We start from the raw sequence: 19,387 nt of genomic DNA, 5'->3' as shown, positions 1-19,387 counted from the left end.
TCCTTTCTAATAGTACCCTATTAAACATTAGCATGTTTCTGTGCACCTCAAACTCTGAAAATTGTAAACTAAATTAAAAAATTAAAAAATAAAATAAAATTACTCATAATTTCATTAATAAAATATCAGCATATATTTTTTTTGAAAAAAAAAAAAAAAACATCAAATTTACATTTTATTACATCTTCTATTCCAACATGGGTAAACTTTTATTACATCTTCTATTCCAACACGGCTGGAAGAAGCTTTCCATGAATGAAAAAATGAGAATAATAATAAACCATAAATACAATGTATAAAGGAAAGGATAAACTCTATAGAGCTTTGACAGTTGAAGGGAAATATTTTTATGGCCTCAATTAAAATTGAAACAACAAATACTAAATAATTCCCATGAATTTTTTATGGCAGGGCAGATAGGTTTCCTTAAGACATATCAAAAGATCAAAATAAGGATTAGAAACGATGGATAAGGATTAGAAACGGTGGATTTGAAGAACAAACCATAAGGAGTTAAACAAATGAGAATAATACTCCATTATTCAGTATGCATACAGCAATATTAATAGCAATATAGTATATGCAGTGAAGTACATATAATAACATAATATCCATAAAGAGATACATATATGCATACACCAAAGTAGTAGCATAGCATGGTATCTATACAGAAATACATATATGCGTTCACCAAAGTGGTTGTCGTTCCATTCTTTGTTCAGGGAACTATATAACCTGCACACCACACAAACAAACATATAAACGGATAAGCTACATAGTGAGAGTGTGGGTGAGGAGATGAAGGTGGAAAACAACTTACTGCCACATCTCTTTCCAGCAGGGCGATTGGCAATGTTGCAGCGCTTAGGAATGGTGATGGCGATAGCAGGGTTGATTCCAGCCTGTCTCGCTATGGGAGAAAGGAACACTGCACACAGACAAGCTGGCATAGCAAGGGCATTCCTCACTTGGGTGCAGCAGGAAGCAGGGACGCTTGCCCTGGCATTGCTTGCAGCCCCAATGCAAGGGCTCAGACTGAGAGCCACCGTGCTAATGGGAGTACTTCCACATTCACCAGCGCCATAAACAGTGTGCAACATGTGTGAGCTCCACACTGCAATCAGTATCACCGTCACTGCCTTCACGTTCGCCATAACCAAGGAATCCCAAGCTTCCCTTTCAATAATTTGCTGTTTGCCTCTCTCAAACACCACAACTGAAGTTACATGCAGAGGAACGACCACCAGTTCTCTCTTCTTATAAGCGAGGGATCCCTCCATGAAATGAAGGTCTCAGTATGAACGCCAAGAAAAAATTGGGTCGTGTGCTTGTTTTCTGGGCCCCCCAAAACCGACTGCGTCGTCGTATTTTCAATCGGGTCGTCGAGGCTGTGAGTGACAGTTTTGTAATAAGCTGTCCACTATGTCAATCAGTGATGGGAGTTCAAAGAGGTTAAGTAAGAATCTACATGGCCTGCCGTCCAATGTGGTGCGGATCTTCACGACGATATTTTCTCTCGTACCTATTTTGTTTTTAGCGGTTGTCTAATTTGTGGCATAGTTGTTTACTACGAAAATAATAATAGAAATTTTAGTATGATTTTGATAAAATTTTATAGAAATTTTTCAAAATTAAATTAAATTATTTAATTTCAGATTTTTTTAATAATATGAAATCTATTTTTACTATAAAATTAATATTTTATTTTTATTTTTATATAAAAAAAAAATTGCCCTCAATGATTTCAGTTTAACTTCCTTCTTATTTTCCAAGATTCTAGATGATGGTTTCAGTTTACTTTCTTCCTTATTTTCCATGTTGGTTTCTTAGATTTTAGTTTACAATAGCATGCTCATGCTCCGGGCTTTAGGACAAACTTTTTATACTTTTGATCTCACATAAACTCTAGTTTTGCAACTGCTAAAATTTTAGTTTACAATAGCATGCTCATGCTCCGGGCTTTAGGACAAACTTTTTATACTTTTGATCTCACATAAACTCTAGTTTTGCAACTGCTAAATAGTTTCCCTAATGGCAAAGCAAAGAAGACCATAACATATTTTTTTTTATCATTAGTAAGAAATGAAAAATCTTTATTCACCTATTTAAAAAACAAAACAAATTATTAACGAAATGACAAATAAAAATGTTAAATTTTCAAAACTTTTTTAAAATAAATCGATGAATAAAATTTGAGATATGTCCTATCTCATAACAATTAAAAATATGATTAAGCTAAAATACACTCATTATGCCAATCTTAAATTGTGTGGTTGATTAATGATTAATTTAAATAATTGTCTCCTCAACAGGTCCACCTCTTATTCTTTTATTGCAGATGTAATGTAAGTAAACATTTGTAATACCAGCTCAATTGTAATCAGTGTATTTGTAATAATTAATATAGATGTTTTATCTATAAATTTAATTAATAAGAGGATAAAAACTTGATATCTACAATATGACAAGATTTTTAATCATGAATATTTTCGATGGATATTATTAACTTCTAAGTAGGTTTTTTAATAATATTATGGGCCAATACCCACAAGAAACAGATATAGAGAGAAGAGGGAAGAAAATTATAATACCCTGGCCATCTAGACTTTTGATTATTATGTTATGGATCTAGGCTTCTAATTATTCTATTACAATACCATGGCTTATCAATACCACATGCCCAAAAACCATAACTTATTTCAAAATCAAAATATTTTACAAATACTTTATTTTCATTTAATTTTATAACATTTTTTAATTAAATCTAAGAGAAAAACGTTATAATTACATTTGAGGTATATCTAAACCCTTCATCCTCCTCATCACTACTAACAATATTCCCATAGAGATTAAATGGACGTTTTAATAAATAAAAAAATGAGAATACTTTTATATATACACATGTGAAATTTATATAATATAAATAATATTATAAAGAACCAAGATAGATGCATATTAACCAAGGATCCAAGCGAAGTGAGAAAGAAAAGTGATTAACAATGATAGAGGAAATATAGTGCATGATTCTTTTAAGTTTTTTATTATTGTATTTTCTTTAACATGATTGATCCAAAATATAGGTTTAATATTTTACATCCAATTATGTTTTTTATTTTAATTGAGATACTTTCTTAAATATGATACAATGGGATCATATTTAAGAAAGAGAGTGAGATGGAGTGGGGAATAGAGTGGGGGAGAGAGACATGGAGGTGGGAGAGACAGTGAGAGAGAGAAAGGAAGAGAGAGGGGAAGGGGAGAGATGGATTTTGAGAGGGAAAGAGAGGGAGTGAAGAACAAAGACATTGAGAGATAGAGGTAGGGAGAGAGAGGGAGTGACAAGGGAGAGATGAAGATGGATGAAGATGGAATGAGGGAGAAAGGAGACGAGGCAAGAGAGGGAAAAGGAGAGGATAAAGACAGGGAAAAAAGGGGAAGAGAGAGACAGGGAGATAGATGTGGAGGGGGGAGAGAGAGAAGGACAGAGGGAGGGAGATAGTGATAGAGTTGGAGGGTGGAGAGAGAGAGAGAGAATGTGTATGATGGGGGGAGAGACAGATGGAGGTGGGAGAGAAGGGGAGAGAGAGGAAGGAAAAAGAGAGATGACTTGAGAGAGAGGAGAGAGAGGGGGGGAGAGAGAGATGGAGTTGGAAGGGGAAGAAATACATAGAGAGAGAAAGGTGGAGAAGGAGTAGCAAGGGAGAGATGGACAGTCAGAGAGAGAGAGAGAGAGAGGAAAGGCGAAGAGAGAGAGGGAGAGGGAGAGGGAGAGGGAGGGAGGGAGAGATAGATAAATATGGAGAGAGAGTGTGTATGTTTTGGGGGTGAGAAGGAGAGACAAGGGGAGATAGAGATACAGATGGGGCGGGGAAGAGGGTAGAAGAGAGAGGCAAAGAGAGGGAAGGAGGAAGAGAGATAGATGGGAGATAGAGATATAGATGAAGGGGCAGAGAGAGAGGAGAAGGGGAATAGATAGAAAGGGAAAGGAAGAGTGAGAGATAGATAGATGGATAGATATATATGGGGAGAGAGAGAGAGAGAGCATCACATGTGTTTAGGGGGTTGAGATAGAGAGACAAATAAGGAAAGATGGAGGGAGGTATAAGTATATATGGTAGGGGGAGAGAGGGAAGAAGAGAAAGATATAGAAAGGGAGGGAGAGGTAGATAGAGAGAGAGACGAGGGAGAGATGGATGGAAAGAGATAGAAGGAGAGGGGGAAAGAGATAGAAACAAAATGGAAGGTGGAGAGAGAGGGAAGAAGAAAGAGACACAAAGAGACAAATACAAACATAGAAGTTAGATCTAGAAAGTCATGTGAATATTTTGGATTTTCACTAAAATAGATGTATTGATTTAAATGAAGTTGTTGATTTCTAATCCTACTTGATCACATGCACTATATGCATTGATTTCAATGCAGATGTTGAATTATAATCATATTTAATACCTTACACTAGATGCATTGATTTCAATGTCGATGTTAATTTCTACTCCTATTTGATTGATTGCACAAGATGCATTGGTTTCGGTGTAGACATTGATTTCTAATCATATTTGATCGCTTGCACTAGATGCATTGATTTCAGTGTAGATGTCGATTTCTAATCCTATTCAATACCTTACACTAGATGCATTGATTTCAACATAGAGGTTGATTTCTACTCATATTTGATTGCTTGCATTAGATGCATTGGTTTTAGTGTAGATATTGATTTTTAATCCTATTTGATTGCTTTCACTAGATGCATTGATTTCAATATAGATGTTGATTTCTAATCATATTTGTTTGTTTGCACTAGATGCATTGATTTTACTGTACATCAACTAGATGTATGATGTACATTAATTTCAAAACCTATGTTTTGAGTGCAAAATTTGAGAAAAAGTTTGCACCTCAAGATATTTGATCCCTCTCGACACTTGATAGATCTGTGTTAAGATAGATCTTTATAAATAATGTTATATTGATTTGTATATAAACATATTTAATAATAAAATGTAAATTAACCATATAAAATTATTAATCTAATTGTGAAAGATTGAAATTTTATGTGAAATTAATTAAAAAAAAAACTATTTTTACTTGTAAAAATATTTTTTCCTTTAAATAAACTATTTTTCAATATTTTTTCCCTCACATAAATTCAATGACAAAAAATCCAAAATTCGAAATTTATTTGTATGTTTAAAAAAAAACAGAAAACGTATAGAAACATTTCATATATGGAAACATATTTCATTAAAATATTGTAATAGAGATCTAGTGCGATGAAATGTTTCTAAGTAGAATACAGAACCGCATGGTAAAAGAAAAGACAAGAGGGAGGCACACGAACAAGCGGAAGCAGTCCAGCAAACTAGATATTCTCTGTTTGAAGTCATTCATATCTGCCGTCTTATAACTTAATCGTAAGAATAATATGAAGAAATTTATTCACCAAGGTATGTCAATAATCCGAATATTATAAAAAAAAAAAAAAAAAAAAATTATAAGTTGATTTTGTATTGAAATATTAAATATTTATATTAGTTTTAAAATACTAAAATACAAAAGTCAATAAATGTCAAAAGAGATAATGAAATGTAAAGTAATAACTATCAAAATTAATTTCTAGTGATTGTTTAAAATTTGAGAATGCAAAATAATAATGGTATTTTGCCATGGGAAACCAACAACGTGAATCAAAGTGGGCATTCTATAGAGATTGCAGAGTCTGAGTAAAGAAGAAAAAGAAACTAAACATAAACTCTAAAAATAATTTATTAACAATTTAGATGGTGAAACATGAAAAGCAAGAAATGAAACAACAAAATATAGGGAACCATTGTATCAGAACAATGAAGTATCGAGGTTGATGAGTTGTTACTCAACCTAGAATGATCGTGGAATTGGGAGAGCAAAGTGTGATCCCATTTTCATCCTGGAAAGCCTTCCTTCCACATCTAGCATAAGATCTCTGAGCTCATCCAGTATGTGCATTAAGTTGACATGATTTTGTCTCTTGTCAACGAGTATCTTCCCTAGCAACAACTTAATACACCAATCCAAATCCATTGTATGAAGATAGTGAATTTGGCAACCTTGAGAGTTGCCTGTATAAGGAACCTAATAGATTATGCCAACCATGAATTTTGAATCCATAGTAACTTGTCGTTTTTGTTAACTTTCCCCTTCCCTGAGATGGATTTCCTCCTGAATTTTTGGAGGCGTATATTCATGATAGTTGTAGGCTAAAGATTTGGGTCATAATCATGCTCAAGAGCTGTCTGAAGTGCCACAACCACCCGTTCCACATAGGACACAAGTTCCATGGTGAGTCATGGCTACTAGAGGCAAAAAAAAACATCACAAATATCTAGATTGAGATGGGAGGTAAGATACAAGAGGTGACTCTGAAAGAAAGAGGTCATGATAACTTGCCAAGTAGGTTGCGTCGGTGATGAACTCCAAACCAATCCTTCGCAATTGGAAAAAATGTCTAAGGCGGTAGGGAAAACTATCGACGCAAGCAGAAGGAAACACGCCTGAATGACCAAACATGACTCTAAGTGCACAACAAAAAAGAGAAGCAATAGGAGGAGGCATTGAAGGATCATCCAAATCTCTAACTAGTGGCCCAAGATGATGAGCATGGTGGAATAAACCCAATTCATGTAGATAAATAGAAAAAAATTGTGCCAAGGGGCTACCTTCTTCCTTAATAGGAAAGGTCCTATAAATTCTCCATGAGGTAGTGGGATGCACAACGAGAGGCCACAGGAGGTGCATCAAATCCATAGAATTCATTTAATAACCATCATAACACCCCATTGATTTTTATATGTTTTATTTCAGTATAATAATATTATAAATAATTGGTGTATTTTTACCCAAATTAAAAATTTATTCTATTATTTTGAAATTATTAATTACGTAAAACATCTTAAATTTATAATTATTAAAACTTTTAGTTAAAATATATTTATAAAAATAAAAAATAAAAAATTGTTAATAATATTTTAGGTAAATATAACCCAAGGGTTAACTCAATTGGTTGAGTCCTCGTCATCAAAGCATCTTGCTAATGGGAGGTCATGGGGTTAATTATCCTCAACGCGCTTGGAGTTAGGCTCTCCTAATGAGCCTTTGGGAAGCGATCCCTTTTGGTGGATCTGCCCTAATAGTTTTCGTGAATGTAGCAGTCACCTATCTTCAATGTTTGTAGGATTTGCTAATGAGTAGTTTATCTTCAATGTGTGTAGACTTTGCTAATGAGTAGTTTCGGTTATGTAGCGGTCACCTATCTTCAATGCTAACAAAATGAAAATCATTACCATAATCATAGGCGAGTCAACGTTTCTGGAAGAAAAACAAAACTAAAATACCCCAAGTGATGTTAAAATATATAAATTATTATAAACATTCAAAATATTTAAAAATTATATATTTAATATTTAAAAAAAAAAAAACAAAATCTTATTAAAAATTTTATATTCCATATTAAATTATTATCATTATATTGTTACATATGATTAAATTTACTAATGCAAAACTCTCACATTATTGATATTTTTTTAAAATTAAATAAAATTTGCAATAATAAGTATATATGAGAAAAGGCAACAAAAATCATAGATGATTTAATCTATTTTCTAATAACTCTCTAATTTATTTTCTAAAACTGAATTTGAGCATATCACACCATTCTTATGATTGGAATTGGATATATACCAGCCTAGATCCATCTAACTCTGGATCTATCATGTGCCAAGAGGGATCAAATCCCTGAAGGTGAAAACCTTCTTTTTGGAGTGTGGAATTTGGGGAAAGGTTTGCACCTCGAGGGATGCAAACCTCGAGGGATTTGATACCTCTTGGTACATGATAGATCCAGAGTTAGATGGATCTAGGCCGGTTCCAGTTGAGGGCGATAATGACACATTTTTATATTATCATTATTATGTATATGTTTGAGATAAACTTCATACATTGAAACTTACATTATGTTTTCTTTGTTTAACATGACTATATCATTCCCATCTTTAATTTTGTTTTTCTTTCTTGCCTTGAATGGTTTATATGTGCTTGGATGCCTTGAGTGGTTTGTGTATTTATGTGTTTGGATTTGGATAATAATGTTTGTGAATGTTATAATTGTTGTGTTATATTTCTACATGTTTCATTTCATGAAGTAAAATGGATATAGATGGATAAGATACAGTGAAATCAATGCATCTAATGCATACAATTAAATAAGATTAGAAAACATCTACATCGAAATCAATGCATCTAACGCAAGCAATCAAATATCAGTAGAAATCAACATCTACATTGAAATTAATTCATCTAGTGCAAGCAATCAAATAGGATTAGAAATCACCGTATACCATGAATTCAATGCATTTAGTGCAATACATATTCTTCCCTCTCCCCCCCTCTGTCTATATCTATATCTCCCTCTATCTCTCCTTCTTTGTCTCTCTATCTCACCCCCAAAATACACACTCTCTCTCTCCATCTCTTCCTTCTAACTCCCCCTCTCTCTCTCGCTCCATGTTTCTCTTTGTATGTCTTTTTTCTTCCCTCCCTCTCTCCCCTTCCAAATCAATCTCTTTTTCCTCCCTCTCTCCTCCTCTCTGTCTCATCCTCTCTCCTCATCTCTCTCAAGTCGTCTCTCTCCCTTTCTCTCCCCCATATCTCTCTCTCTCTCTCTCTCTCTCTCTCTCTCTCTCTCTCTCTCTCTCTCTCTCTCTTTTCCCTCCAATCCTGTCACTATCTCCCTCCCTCTCTCCTTCTCTCTCTCCCCCTCTCTCCCCCCTCCATCTTTGTGTCTCCCTCTGTCTCTCTCTTACCCTTCTCTCCCTCTCTCACTCCTCTCCTTCTCTGTCTCTTCATTCCTCCTCTCCCATGTCCTTACGTTTATCTCATTCAATGAAAGCAATCAAATAGGATTAAAAATCACCATCTACACTGAAATCAATGCCTCAAGTGGAAGAATTCTTCTTACCTATCTCCCCCCTCCATCTATATCTGCATCTCCCTCCATCTCTCCTTCTTTGTCTCTCTAACTCACCCCCCCCCCCCACTCACTAAACACACATGCTTTCTCCCTCCATCTCTATCTATTTGTCTCTCCCTCTCTATATCTCTCTCTTCTTCCTTTTCTTCACCTTCCATCTATATATCTATCTCTCTCTGTCTCTCTTTTATCTCTCTATATCACCCCCAAAACATACACACTCTTTCTCCATATTTATCTATCTCTCCCTCCCTCTCTTTCTTCCCCTTCTCTCCCTCTCTCTACCCTTCTATCTCTATTCCCTCTTTCTCTCCTCTCTTCCTCTCTCTCCTTCTCTCTCTCACATCCAAGCTCTCTTCCTTCCTCTCTCTCCCTTTCTCTCCTGCCTCCCCCAGTCTCTTCCCCTTATCTCTATGTCTCTCTCTCTCTCTCTCTCTCTCTCTCTCTCTCTCTCCACCCTCCAACTATGTCACTATCTCTCCTTCTCTCCCCCTATTCTCGCTATCTCTCCTTTTTTATCTCTCTATCTCACATCCAAACATATACACTCTCTCTCCATCTTTCCCTTGTCACTCCTCTCCCTCTCTCTCTCTCTCTCCACTTTTATTTCTCTATGTGATTCTTCTTCCCTCTCTCTTTCCTTCCAACTCCATTTCTCTATCCCTCCCTCTTCTTATGTCTCTCAAGTCCTCTCTCATCCTTCCTCTCTTTCCCTTTCTCTCCCTTCCTCTCACTCCCTCTATCTCTCCACCTCTATCAGTCTTTGTTTTTCTCTCCAATATATATCTAGAGTTAATATATATCATGATATATTCATATATATTCTAATATAAAAAATTTAATGTTATATTAGATTTAATATTGTATTAATCCTAAGTTATTAAATTTATAATATTAATATTATAATAAATTAATATTAATATTAGATTTAATGATATTATTTACATAGCATGGTAACAAAATGTTCAAATATTACAACTTTAATGTGGAAATATTTATTTCTTTAGAGATATTAATATATCCATAGGATATGTTTTTCCTTGATTCATTTTACAATATTTAATTAAAAGAAATATTAAAATATTTTGGAGCAAGATTTTGGATTCTTTGTGTTGAAATAACCTTTTTACTTCATTTTATGAAATGGTATTGACTTGAGTAAAGAGTAAAGGTGTTTAAAATTTCCCGTGATTTGAAATTTTAATGTGGTAAAAAAAATTGTTGAATGTAAATATATGATCCATTCAAATTCAATGTATATGATAAAATAACTATTAAACATAAGGTCATTGTATTACAATACAATTATCTCATACATTTAATAGTTATTTTATCAAGATACGTTGAATTTGAATAACTATATAAAATATTTAAATTAATTATAACAAACACGATTACACATTATACTGAATTGTAAAATACACCTAAATATATCACATCACACCATTCTTATAATTAAATAAATTAAATTAAAATGTCCATTTATATTTATATTTTATATTTATATTTATATATATATATATATATATATATATATAACATCACACCATTGTCATGATGGGATAAATTAAATTAAAATCATAAAATAAATTAAATTAGAATGGCGATTTCATTGCATTGTCTTATCTCCTGATGCCTTATCTCCTTTCCTCTATTATTATTGAGAAATGGAAACATGTTGATCTTTATGTTTTACAACTCATCAAAATGGAAATATGTTAATATTTTATATAATATATTATTTATCAAATATTTTAATATTTTGTGCACTATATTGTTTGATTAAATTTGTCCTTTATTGATATTGATTTGATTGAGTAGCTAAAGTGAGGATTTGCAGTGGTACCCATTCCTTTTGTGACCTCTTCTTCCACATAAGGAGATTTGATGAGGAGCATATGTTCGCAGGGAGGTGAGGAATTATTTTATGGAGACGTTCTTTTGTATTTTTCTTATGATTGGATAAATTAAATTATGATGTCGATTTCATTGCATTGTCTCATCTTCCTTCCTCAATTATTGAGGAAGGGCAACATCTTGATATTTATGTTTTACAACTCATTAAAATGGAAATAGTTAATACTTTATAGAACATATTATTTTATTAAATATCTTTTATATTATACATTGTTTTATTAAACTTATTATTTATTGGTGATTTGATTCAGTAACTTGCTTTTAATGGGAAACTCTTATTATCTCTATAGCATTATAAATGCCCTCTGACATGCGAGGGAAATAGTGCTCGCCCTCTGAGTGACAGCACGTGAACAAATGAATGGAGCGTGGAGAGAGAGGGCGAGCGCTATTTCCCTCGCATGTCAGAGGGCATTTATAATGCTATAGAGGTGGAAATAGGAATTGTCGTTCTTAATGACGTGACTTCCACTTGCACGCCTTCCTGCTTTGACTTCTTCTTCCCCTTAAAGAGATTTGATGAGGAGCGTATGTTTGGAGAATTTTTTGGATTTTTTTTCTAAAATTTCCTTTAGTATAACAGTTTTATAATTTTTTTATTATCTAAATTTTAGAGATATGAAATAAGGTGTTGTAAGACAATTTAGTCTTTGTCACTCAAATGGAAATTACGTTTTAGCAAAAATTATAAATTGATATATGTACTAGAAAAATTAATTACCTACCAAGGGGCAAAGACTTGCATATAAATATAAATATAGTTATTTACATATTTTTCCTACACATTTTTTATACAAATACTTGCTTAAATTATGGCGAGTAGTAAGTAATTGTAAATATGTTATTTACTTGAATATCAATATAAAGTGTTGAAATCAAAGACACTTGGGCTTGCAAGCTTTAGATTTCGTATTTCAAATAGAGGCACTCATCCTTGTTTAGATACTTCTTGTTGGGAACACAACCATCCCATTTATTACAGTGTTTCAAGTACAATGGTTAACGTTCCCTCTTTCCAAAATTTGACAGAGTCCTCTACACGCTCCAATTAGAGATTTGGCCCAGTGTTGTCCCCTTGTTTTTTAGGGTGAATGTATATCAATTTGATAATTTTACATATGATACATATCATGGGTATGCATAATTATATTTAAAATATAATTACCCTTCCTAATATCAATCCTCTTTTATTTTAACTTTAACTTCAATATATATAAAGTACAAGATTACACTGATGTAGTTATTGAATTAACATAGTTTGGTGAGGTGTGTACTTAACCAGTCTAGTTCAACTTCAGTTAACAATTCAATTCAGAGTAATTAATAAAAACCCCACCTACCAAGTCATGGTATTTATTGAGGAAAGGTTTATAATTTACATTTAATTAATTGAGTGTAGTTTGTATTAAATCTATGTTTTGGTCAGTTTACCAACCGTTTCAACGGAACCAATATTTAAAAACTCGACAAGAAATTGAAATTATGAATCACCATGTATAATTTCAAGCATTAACAATTTCACATTTCTAAATTCATGTTTATCTTTTCACGTTTACATAACATAATTATAAAATTACTGTACAAATCATCAATAACAAATGCTATAATTTGAAAATTAACAAATGATGTTAGTTGTCTATCTTACAAGAGCATATTTCAAAACAATTTGGTATTTTTGTAATTTCGACTACCATGATTGAGTTTTCAACTAATGCAATATAAGTGTATATCTCCATTATCAAGCCTTATAAAGTCTCTTCCGTTCACATATGCCACAACTTATCCAAGATGAAATTGGTGAAGTTAAAAGAGAAATTTTTGATGAACAAGGATACCTAACAAATTTTGAGGTTGCGGGTGAAATCGATGAATGGGTTCCTAATGTTGGCCACACCTGTGGTTGCTTCAGCCAATATATGTACATTGTGGATATCTATTGGTACTTAAAGATGTTGTTTGGGAGTCATGTTGGGCTACATTGAAGTTAAGGAGGAGATCCTTCTTATGCTTGATGAATTTCAACCCTATGTGTGTGACTTGGATAAACATTTGCAACATATTGAGGCTTATCTGGCCCTCCCTCCATACCGAAATTGCTCACTAGGGAGTAGTAAATAGCTAATTAAAATCAAAGAATCAAATTCCCCCAAGACTCGATGATGGTTAGAAGTTACTAAATCCTTATGCTTATTCTCCATGTTAGTTTCTTCGCTTTAAGTTTACAACATCTGGATGTTGGAAAAACACTGGGTTTGCCATTATTCTAGTTTCCCTAGTGACAAACCAAGGAAAACCATAACATGCCTTTTTCTATCAGTATAAAAAAATGAAAAATATTTTCCCACCAAATCACTCACACACACCCACCCACACACACACACAGATATAAGCTAATAGTGTATTTCCTCAACCCACGGGGTGCACTAGAATACACAATTACATGGTGTTCTATTAAGGCACTTCATGGTGAAAACACCACCATTTCGAAACCATGTGCAAAAAAATATAGCCATGCTTAGGGTTGGTGTCGTCCAAGCTGGGTGCAACTCTCAGGTGTTTTGAAAACTTAGATGTCCTTGGGTCACAACTATTCAAGCAAAAGGTTAGGCATTCCAATCATCTCAGGACTCACATTACCTTAAAACAAAAAAAAAAAATTGTTTCCTCAAAATATCATAAATACACAATACATAAGTCTACCAATCAACTCACAATGTCATCCATTAGGTGGTCATAATTTTCCTAGCGGAAACCAGTTGTTTTTTAACACCTACAAATAAAGTAAATTGTCCAAAATTCTAACTGTTTTAACATCTCTACCATGATTAAAGTATCCACTAGAGTGTTGTAAAACAAAAAACTACCAACTAACATTCAAAATATCAAATGTCTAAGGAGGTGACAGGTGTCATATATTTTTTGCGAGAGCCAAGTGGAGCATGATGAGTGGGATAACACTCAATATGGGATTTTATATAATCCAGCCTCACGTCCATTATCTAGAAGCATACCCACTGGTTTCTCTGAAATTGTTTGACATCTAAAAATATGTTATATCTTTCTTCATGTTTATCCTTCACAATGCCTAGTAGGGTCTTTAACTGCCAATAAATAATTATTAAATTGGGGTACTTCTTCCTTTGTCCCATGGTATGCCCGGGGTCTAGAATCCATGTAGAAATATCCTCCAGGATCTCAAAATAAAAGACAACATGTCTATCTCTAGAAGTAAGGGATTCCAATTAACAAATTTCATTCTAGGTTTTAGGGGGAACAATTGACTAATAAGTGTTAGCATCTTCCTAAGCTTGTTGTTGGCTATGGGTTCATACCTAAGGGCCACGACCACCCCCTCCATGCCTATTGTGCATTCATTGTCATTGCATATCCAATAGGGAAATATGAAGCCAAAGAGATATACAATGGTTAATCATTACAATAGATAGAGAGCGATTGAAACACATGGCTCGAGTCAGTGTCATATAAAAAGCCAAGACACTTGTAGATCGAAAGGTAAAAACATGACACACTAAATCTGCTAGCAAAACCAGTGACGTCTACAGACGAAGTAGATTTGGGTGCTTAAGATGAAAGACTTATCGAGGTAAGAAGAAATCAGAGTTGCACTGATAAAGTTGGGAAGATAATATAGACCCCAAAAATATGTGAAATACCCCCATACTATATTATAAACCTATCAAATAGTTGAGACAAAAGATAAATAGAGAAAGGTAAGATGTGATGATTTACCCAAGATATGATGCTCGAGGAGGTCGTCTGACTCACTGCCTAGGAGAATGTCATGGTGTTCATTATGACTAAATAACTAGAGTCCCCCAAAGTGTTTCTTTCTGGCAATGAAATGTATCTCCCCCCCCTTGCAACCTTTTGATTCCTGAATCCCCTTTGCATCAACTCAGAACCCACCCATAGCCAGGATAAGAACATAGCTAAGGTTGTTATGGTTCCCACTATGTTCTCTCTAGAATTAGACATATCAACATTTCCCTCAACTAACATCTAAAATGTAATGAAAAACCTTCCTCTATTCCCACTCTCCTCCACCCTTTCCTTCTGCAGTGGGGCAAACAAAGTACTCCCCCTTCCTCAGTGCTGCAATTAGATCCCTGAACTCTCTAGACATTGAATGCATAGAAACAAACCATCTTAACAATTACAAGTTGCATGCTTGCGCATGCATGGGGACGGTCACACCACCTCCGGCCAATAATTCCCTCTTTGCGACAGGTTAGCGAGTACATCCCACCATAGGCCTCAAAGATCACCCCATCAGGGGAAAAAAATAATTATTAATAATATGAAAAGTAAAAATTTATTTTTTCAAAACCTTTTTAAAATAAATTGATAAATAAATTTATCACATATGTTAATTCTATCCATGACACCTAAAATATATCATCGAACTAAAATAAATATATCATGTCACTCTCAAGTTATATAATTGATTATTTTAATAATTAATTTAAAAATTTGACATTATAAATAATAGCAGACTAGATCTATGATCTATTAAGCGTCGAGAGGGATCAAATCTCTCAAGCTGAACACTTCTTTATTGAGTGCAAAACTTGAGAAAACATTTACACCTTGAGAGATTTGATCCCTTGCAACGCTTGATAGGTCCAAAGTTAAGATGGATCTAGGTGTGTGTCTGTGTGTGTGTGTGTGTGTGTGTGTGTCTGTGTGTGTGTTACAAGGGAGTCTTCACGGCTTTGAATATGCTATATTCAGAAGAATAACATTGGCAAAACCATGGGTCGTCAAAACCTAGAGCCCAAACACCACTAACGGTTTATTTTATTTATTTTTATTTTCTTGTTTACATAACATAGCAAGACATTACAACATCTCTTCTATACTAGCTTGGAGGGTGTCTCTAGGCACAATCATAATGGTTTATATAGACTAATGAAAATATTTAATAATAATATGGAAATTAACTATATAAAATTATTAATTTTAAACGTAAACTATTTAAAATTTTAATTTTTAGAAAAAATAATATAAAATTAATTAAGAATAAATTTAGCTATGAAACTATTCTCTTGCTTAAACTTTTTAATTGTAAAAAAGTTTAAAAATAAAGAAGAAAATACATTTGAGTTTGAAATTTATCCTCACTAAACTTATAAAAACAAAAACATTTCATCGTAAGAAAAAATATTTCATTACAAATAATGGGTATGCACAATCATCTAATTGAGATATAGTGGGATAAAACATTTAACTGGTTGTATAATGGAATAGATAGGTAGAATCCAAAACTGCGTGGTAAGAGAAAAGACAAGAGGTAGAGGCACAATAACACGTAAAAGCACTCCAACAAATTGGTTATTCTCTGGTTGAAATCCTGCTTACTAGAAGAACTTAATCGTAAAAGTTACTATGGAGAAATTTATGTCTTTATCTACTCTATTATTCATATAAAAAAGATTGTTTATTTGACTAGGCTAATCTTATTTCAATTGAAATAGCTTTTCAGTTTTAGTCAGTTTGTCCAAAACAATAGATTATTTATGATGGAGTACTTGTTAACAATCCTTGTCGCAACCCATGTCTTTCATGACTTACCCCATAAACATAAATTCAATTCTAAGAAAGAACTGATGTAGTTTTGATATCCCATACTATGGAAGCAGGAATTTGTTTTAATTTTTTGTGTAATCCAATATGTATTTTGTTGGGCATGGAATGCCCCTGCGGCATGTTTTGGGGCTCAAAGCCCATGTTTTGACCAAATTATGTTGTAAAACCCCGTGAATTGCGGGCGCGGAAGTATGTTAGAGTCATAGGGTTGTCCGCCCTAGTTGGTAATGTAATGTCAACCTACCCATGGTCCGCGGACCATGGGATTGTATAAATAGAGCGAGGCTCTAAGTATAAAAAAAAAGAGAGAAAAGAAAGGAGAGCGAAGTAGGAGATATGGAAGTAGAAGCATAGAGAAAGTGTCTAAGTGTATCTTGGGTGGTAGGGTAGGAGAAGGATCTGCAGCTGAGTGTGCAGAGGCCTAGTTGTCTGCAGTTGAGTGCGCAAACCCCTGCAGCTGAGTGCGCAGGGTGGAGTCGAGTCTGTAACCGAAGAAGAGAATAATAAAGAGAAGTTTTATCCAAATTTTGTGTATATGTTCTTGACTTATTATATGTTGGATATCAATTGCAAATATATTGTTTATTTACTACGTGCACTTGTATGAATGATTTATATTGCTAAGTATAATTTACACATGCAAATAAGCTAAGTTAATCAACTAATGGTGGAATACTAGTAAGGACTTGGGTAATAACAACATTCAGCCCCTGAGTAGGGCTGCGCGAAGGCTGCATCACAGGATGCGAAGTACGGGTAAGTGTGTGTAGCGATGTGCGCGTAGGGCCGAACCGCGAACCACTTGAACTCATCAAACATCTCCAGGGTGCAGAAACTTGGTTCTAGCACCCTCCCATACTACTTTGGTGAGATCTCAGTCTGCGCTCCGTGGACTGTTGCCGAAAGGGCTAGTGGTACCGGGATTTGTTTGGCTAAATCACCTCTGAACCTGGGTCACGCTCCAACAAGCCAAAAAATGGTTCCATTGCCAGGACTGGGATCTACATAAGGGATGTCTGATGTCATGTCATTGGAATCCGACAAAGAAAGAAATTGAAGGGTGGTTGGACATAAAAATTCACGAGTTCATGACGTGGGAAAATAGGAATCTGTGAGTATCAAAGGAATAGTGATTAGAGCACTACTTATATACAGAAATCCATGAAATTTTCTTTTCATCCTTCCCCTCTGAGTTGTATGAGTAGATCACGAAGCTAGCAGACAGTCAAGGAAGTGTTGGGTGTGGAGCCTGATTATCTTCTATATTCAAAGGTATAATAAATATAAAAATAACCAGCAACAACCATAAACACATAAACACAAATTTTTATCCGGGAAAACTCCAAATCCGGGGAAAAACCCAACCTGATAAGATCTTATTAGCATTGGCCAAAACCCTGGCCAATCCGACCAAGTGAACCTTTACCGCTCACCTCCAGGTCTTTGCATTACAATGAAGTCCTTCGAGCCTTTTATAGGCTCCATTACATATAATACCACAGGCAGAATACCATGGGTGCACAATACCATGTGCCCGAAAACCATCATTGTTTAACCTCCTTTGACTCTATCCCTACTCAAGTTTACTTAACAGGAAGATGTAGGCTCGACAAACCAATTATGTGGACTCCATAATTGGTGCGCAGACTAGAAGCATTGAAAGATAAGATCGCGCGCGATGTGGAACATTGGCTCGATCGAATTATAGGGGGGTTTATCACCGAATTCATGGTAGACACATCAGTCAGCTACAACAAGGTGGAATGATGCTTCCTCAAAGGACCACGAGGTAAGTACATTAAATCTTTGAACACTTGGATTAAAATGTTACTACGTGAAAAGCGGGTTATGCAAATAAATTTATGTTTCGGGCTACATGAAGTGGGAGGATCTATAGAAATGAAGGTAGCAAGAGATAGAAACTATCCCCTTGATTTCGCCTCAGCGAGAAAGCGAGGAAGAGCTCGTGAAAGTTTCACCAAGAAGTGCGATCAGTCTGATAAGGCAGCGAATCCCGCGCATACCACCTCCACCTACACCACCACCACTTTCACCATCTTCACCAACACCACCTCTGCCACCACCACAGTTTAATATGGCAAGCACAATAAAGCTTCTGGTGTTCAAAGGAGTAGGAAACGAAGATCCCGACCAATTTTGGTTCATGGTAAAGGCTGTATGGGAAGCACAAGGAGTCGTGGATGACAATATAAAGAAGGCAACACTGGTAAGCACGTTGCAAGATCGCACACTGACATGGTACATTAAGCATTCTGATGACCATCCAAACGCGGGGATCGTAGACATCCAGGCTATGCTGAACGGGGAATTTAACAGGCCAAAATCGAAGACACAGTCGATTATCAGGTTTAAGGAAATCACGATGATTCTAGGTGAGACCCCCTGGGAACTAGATCAAAGAATGAAGGGTATGATTCACAAAGCCAACATGACCTTGACGGATGAGCAGCACCGCGCATGGTTTGTAGCATCACTAACGCTGCATCTAAGGACCACGATGTCACAACAGAAGCTATCCACCCAAGCCAAAGCTTTGGAGATTGCAATGAGACTGCACGAGACCCCGATACAAGATCCTGGCCTGGGAGTCTGACAAACCCATGTGCAGCTGAAAATTTTGTGTCTGGAAATGTAGAGTTTGAAACAGGACAGGACAACTCGCCCAAAATCGCGCGAGGAGGTATGGTGCATAAAATGCAAAGGCCAAGGGCATGACAAGGACCATTGTCCAGTCTTCATGAACTACCTAGCGGGAGGAGGGTCGATGCCATTCAAACCAAAGGCACAAGCAGGACCGAGCACGACACCTGCATTATGGTGTGCGATTTGTCAGATAGGAGG

At 35.1% G+C, this 19,387-nt stretch overlaps 1 protein-coding gene across 1 annotated transcript; it reads right to left on the bottom strand.

Moving 5' to 3' along the window:
• Positions 1-513: 513 nt before the first annotated feature.
• On the bottom strand, positions 514-1,237 carry LOC149234197 (uncharacterized). The gene is made up of 2 exons (XM_089461121.1): positions 821-1,237; positions 514-735 (listed from the first exon to the last, which is right to left on the bottom strand). The coding sequence occupies exons 1-2, from the start codon at positions 1,152-1,154 to the stop codon at positions 719-721; spliced, it is 351 nt and encodes a 116-aa protein (XP_089317247.1). The 5' UTR covers positions 1,155-1,237; the 3' UTR covers positions 514-718.
• Between the last annotated feature and the right edge of the window lie 18,150 nt (positions 1,238-19,387).

This window comes from Pinus tabuliformis, chromosome 8 (assembly GCF_031772625.1).
Source record: "Pinus tabuliformis cultivar Carrire ecotype Pingquan chromosome 8, CPIR1, whole genome shotgun sequence".
In the NCBI taxonomy this organism is placed as follows: Eukaryota; Viridiplantae; Streptophyta; class Pinopsida; order Pinales; family Pinaceae; genus Pinus; species Pinus tabuliformis.
Note: the sequence above shows the minus strand (reverse complement) of the source record. Positions and strands in the feature narration are given on the sequence as shown.

Excerpts from the sequence above, each read along its gene's own strand:
- LOC149234197 (XM_089461121.1), bottom strand. The coding sequence starts at position 1,154 with ATGGCGAACGTGAAGGCAGTGACGGTGATACTGATTGCAGTGTGGAGC.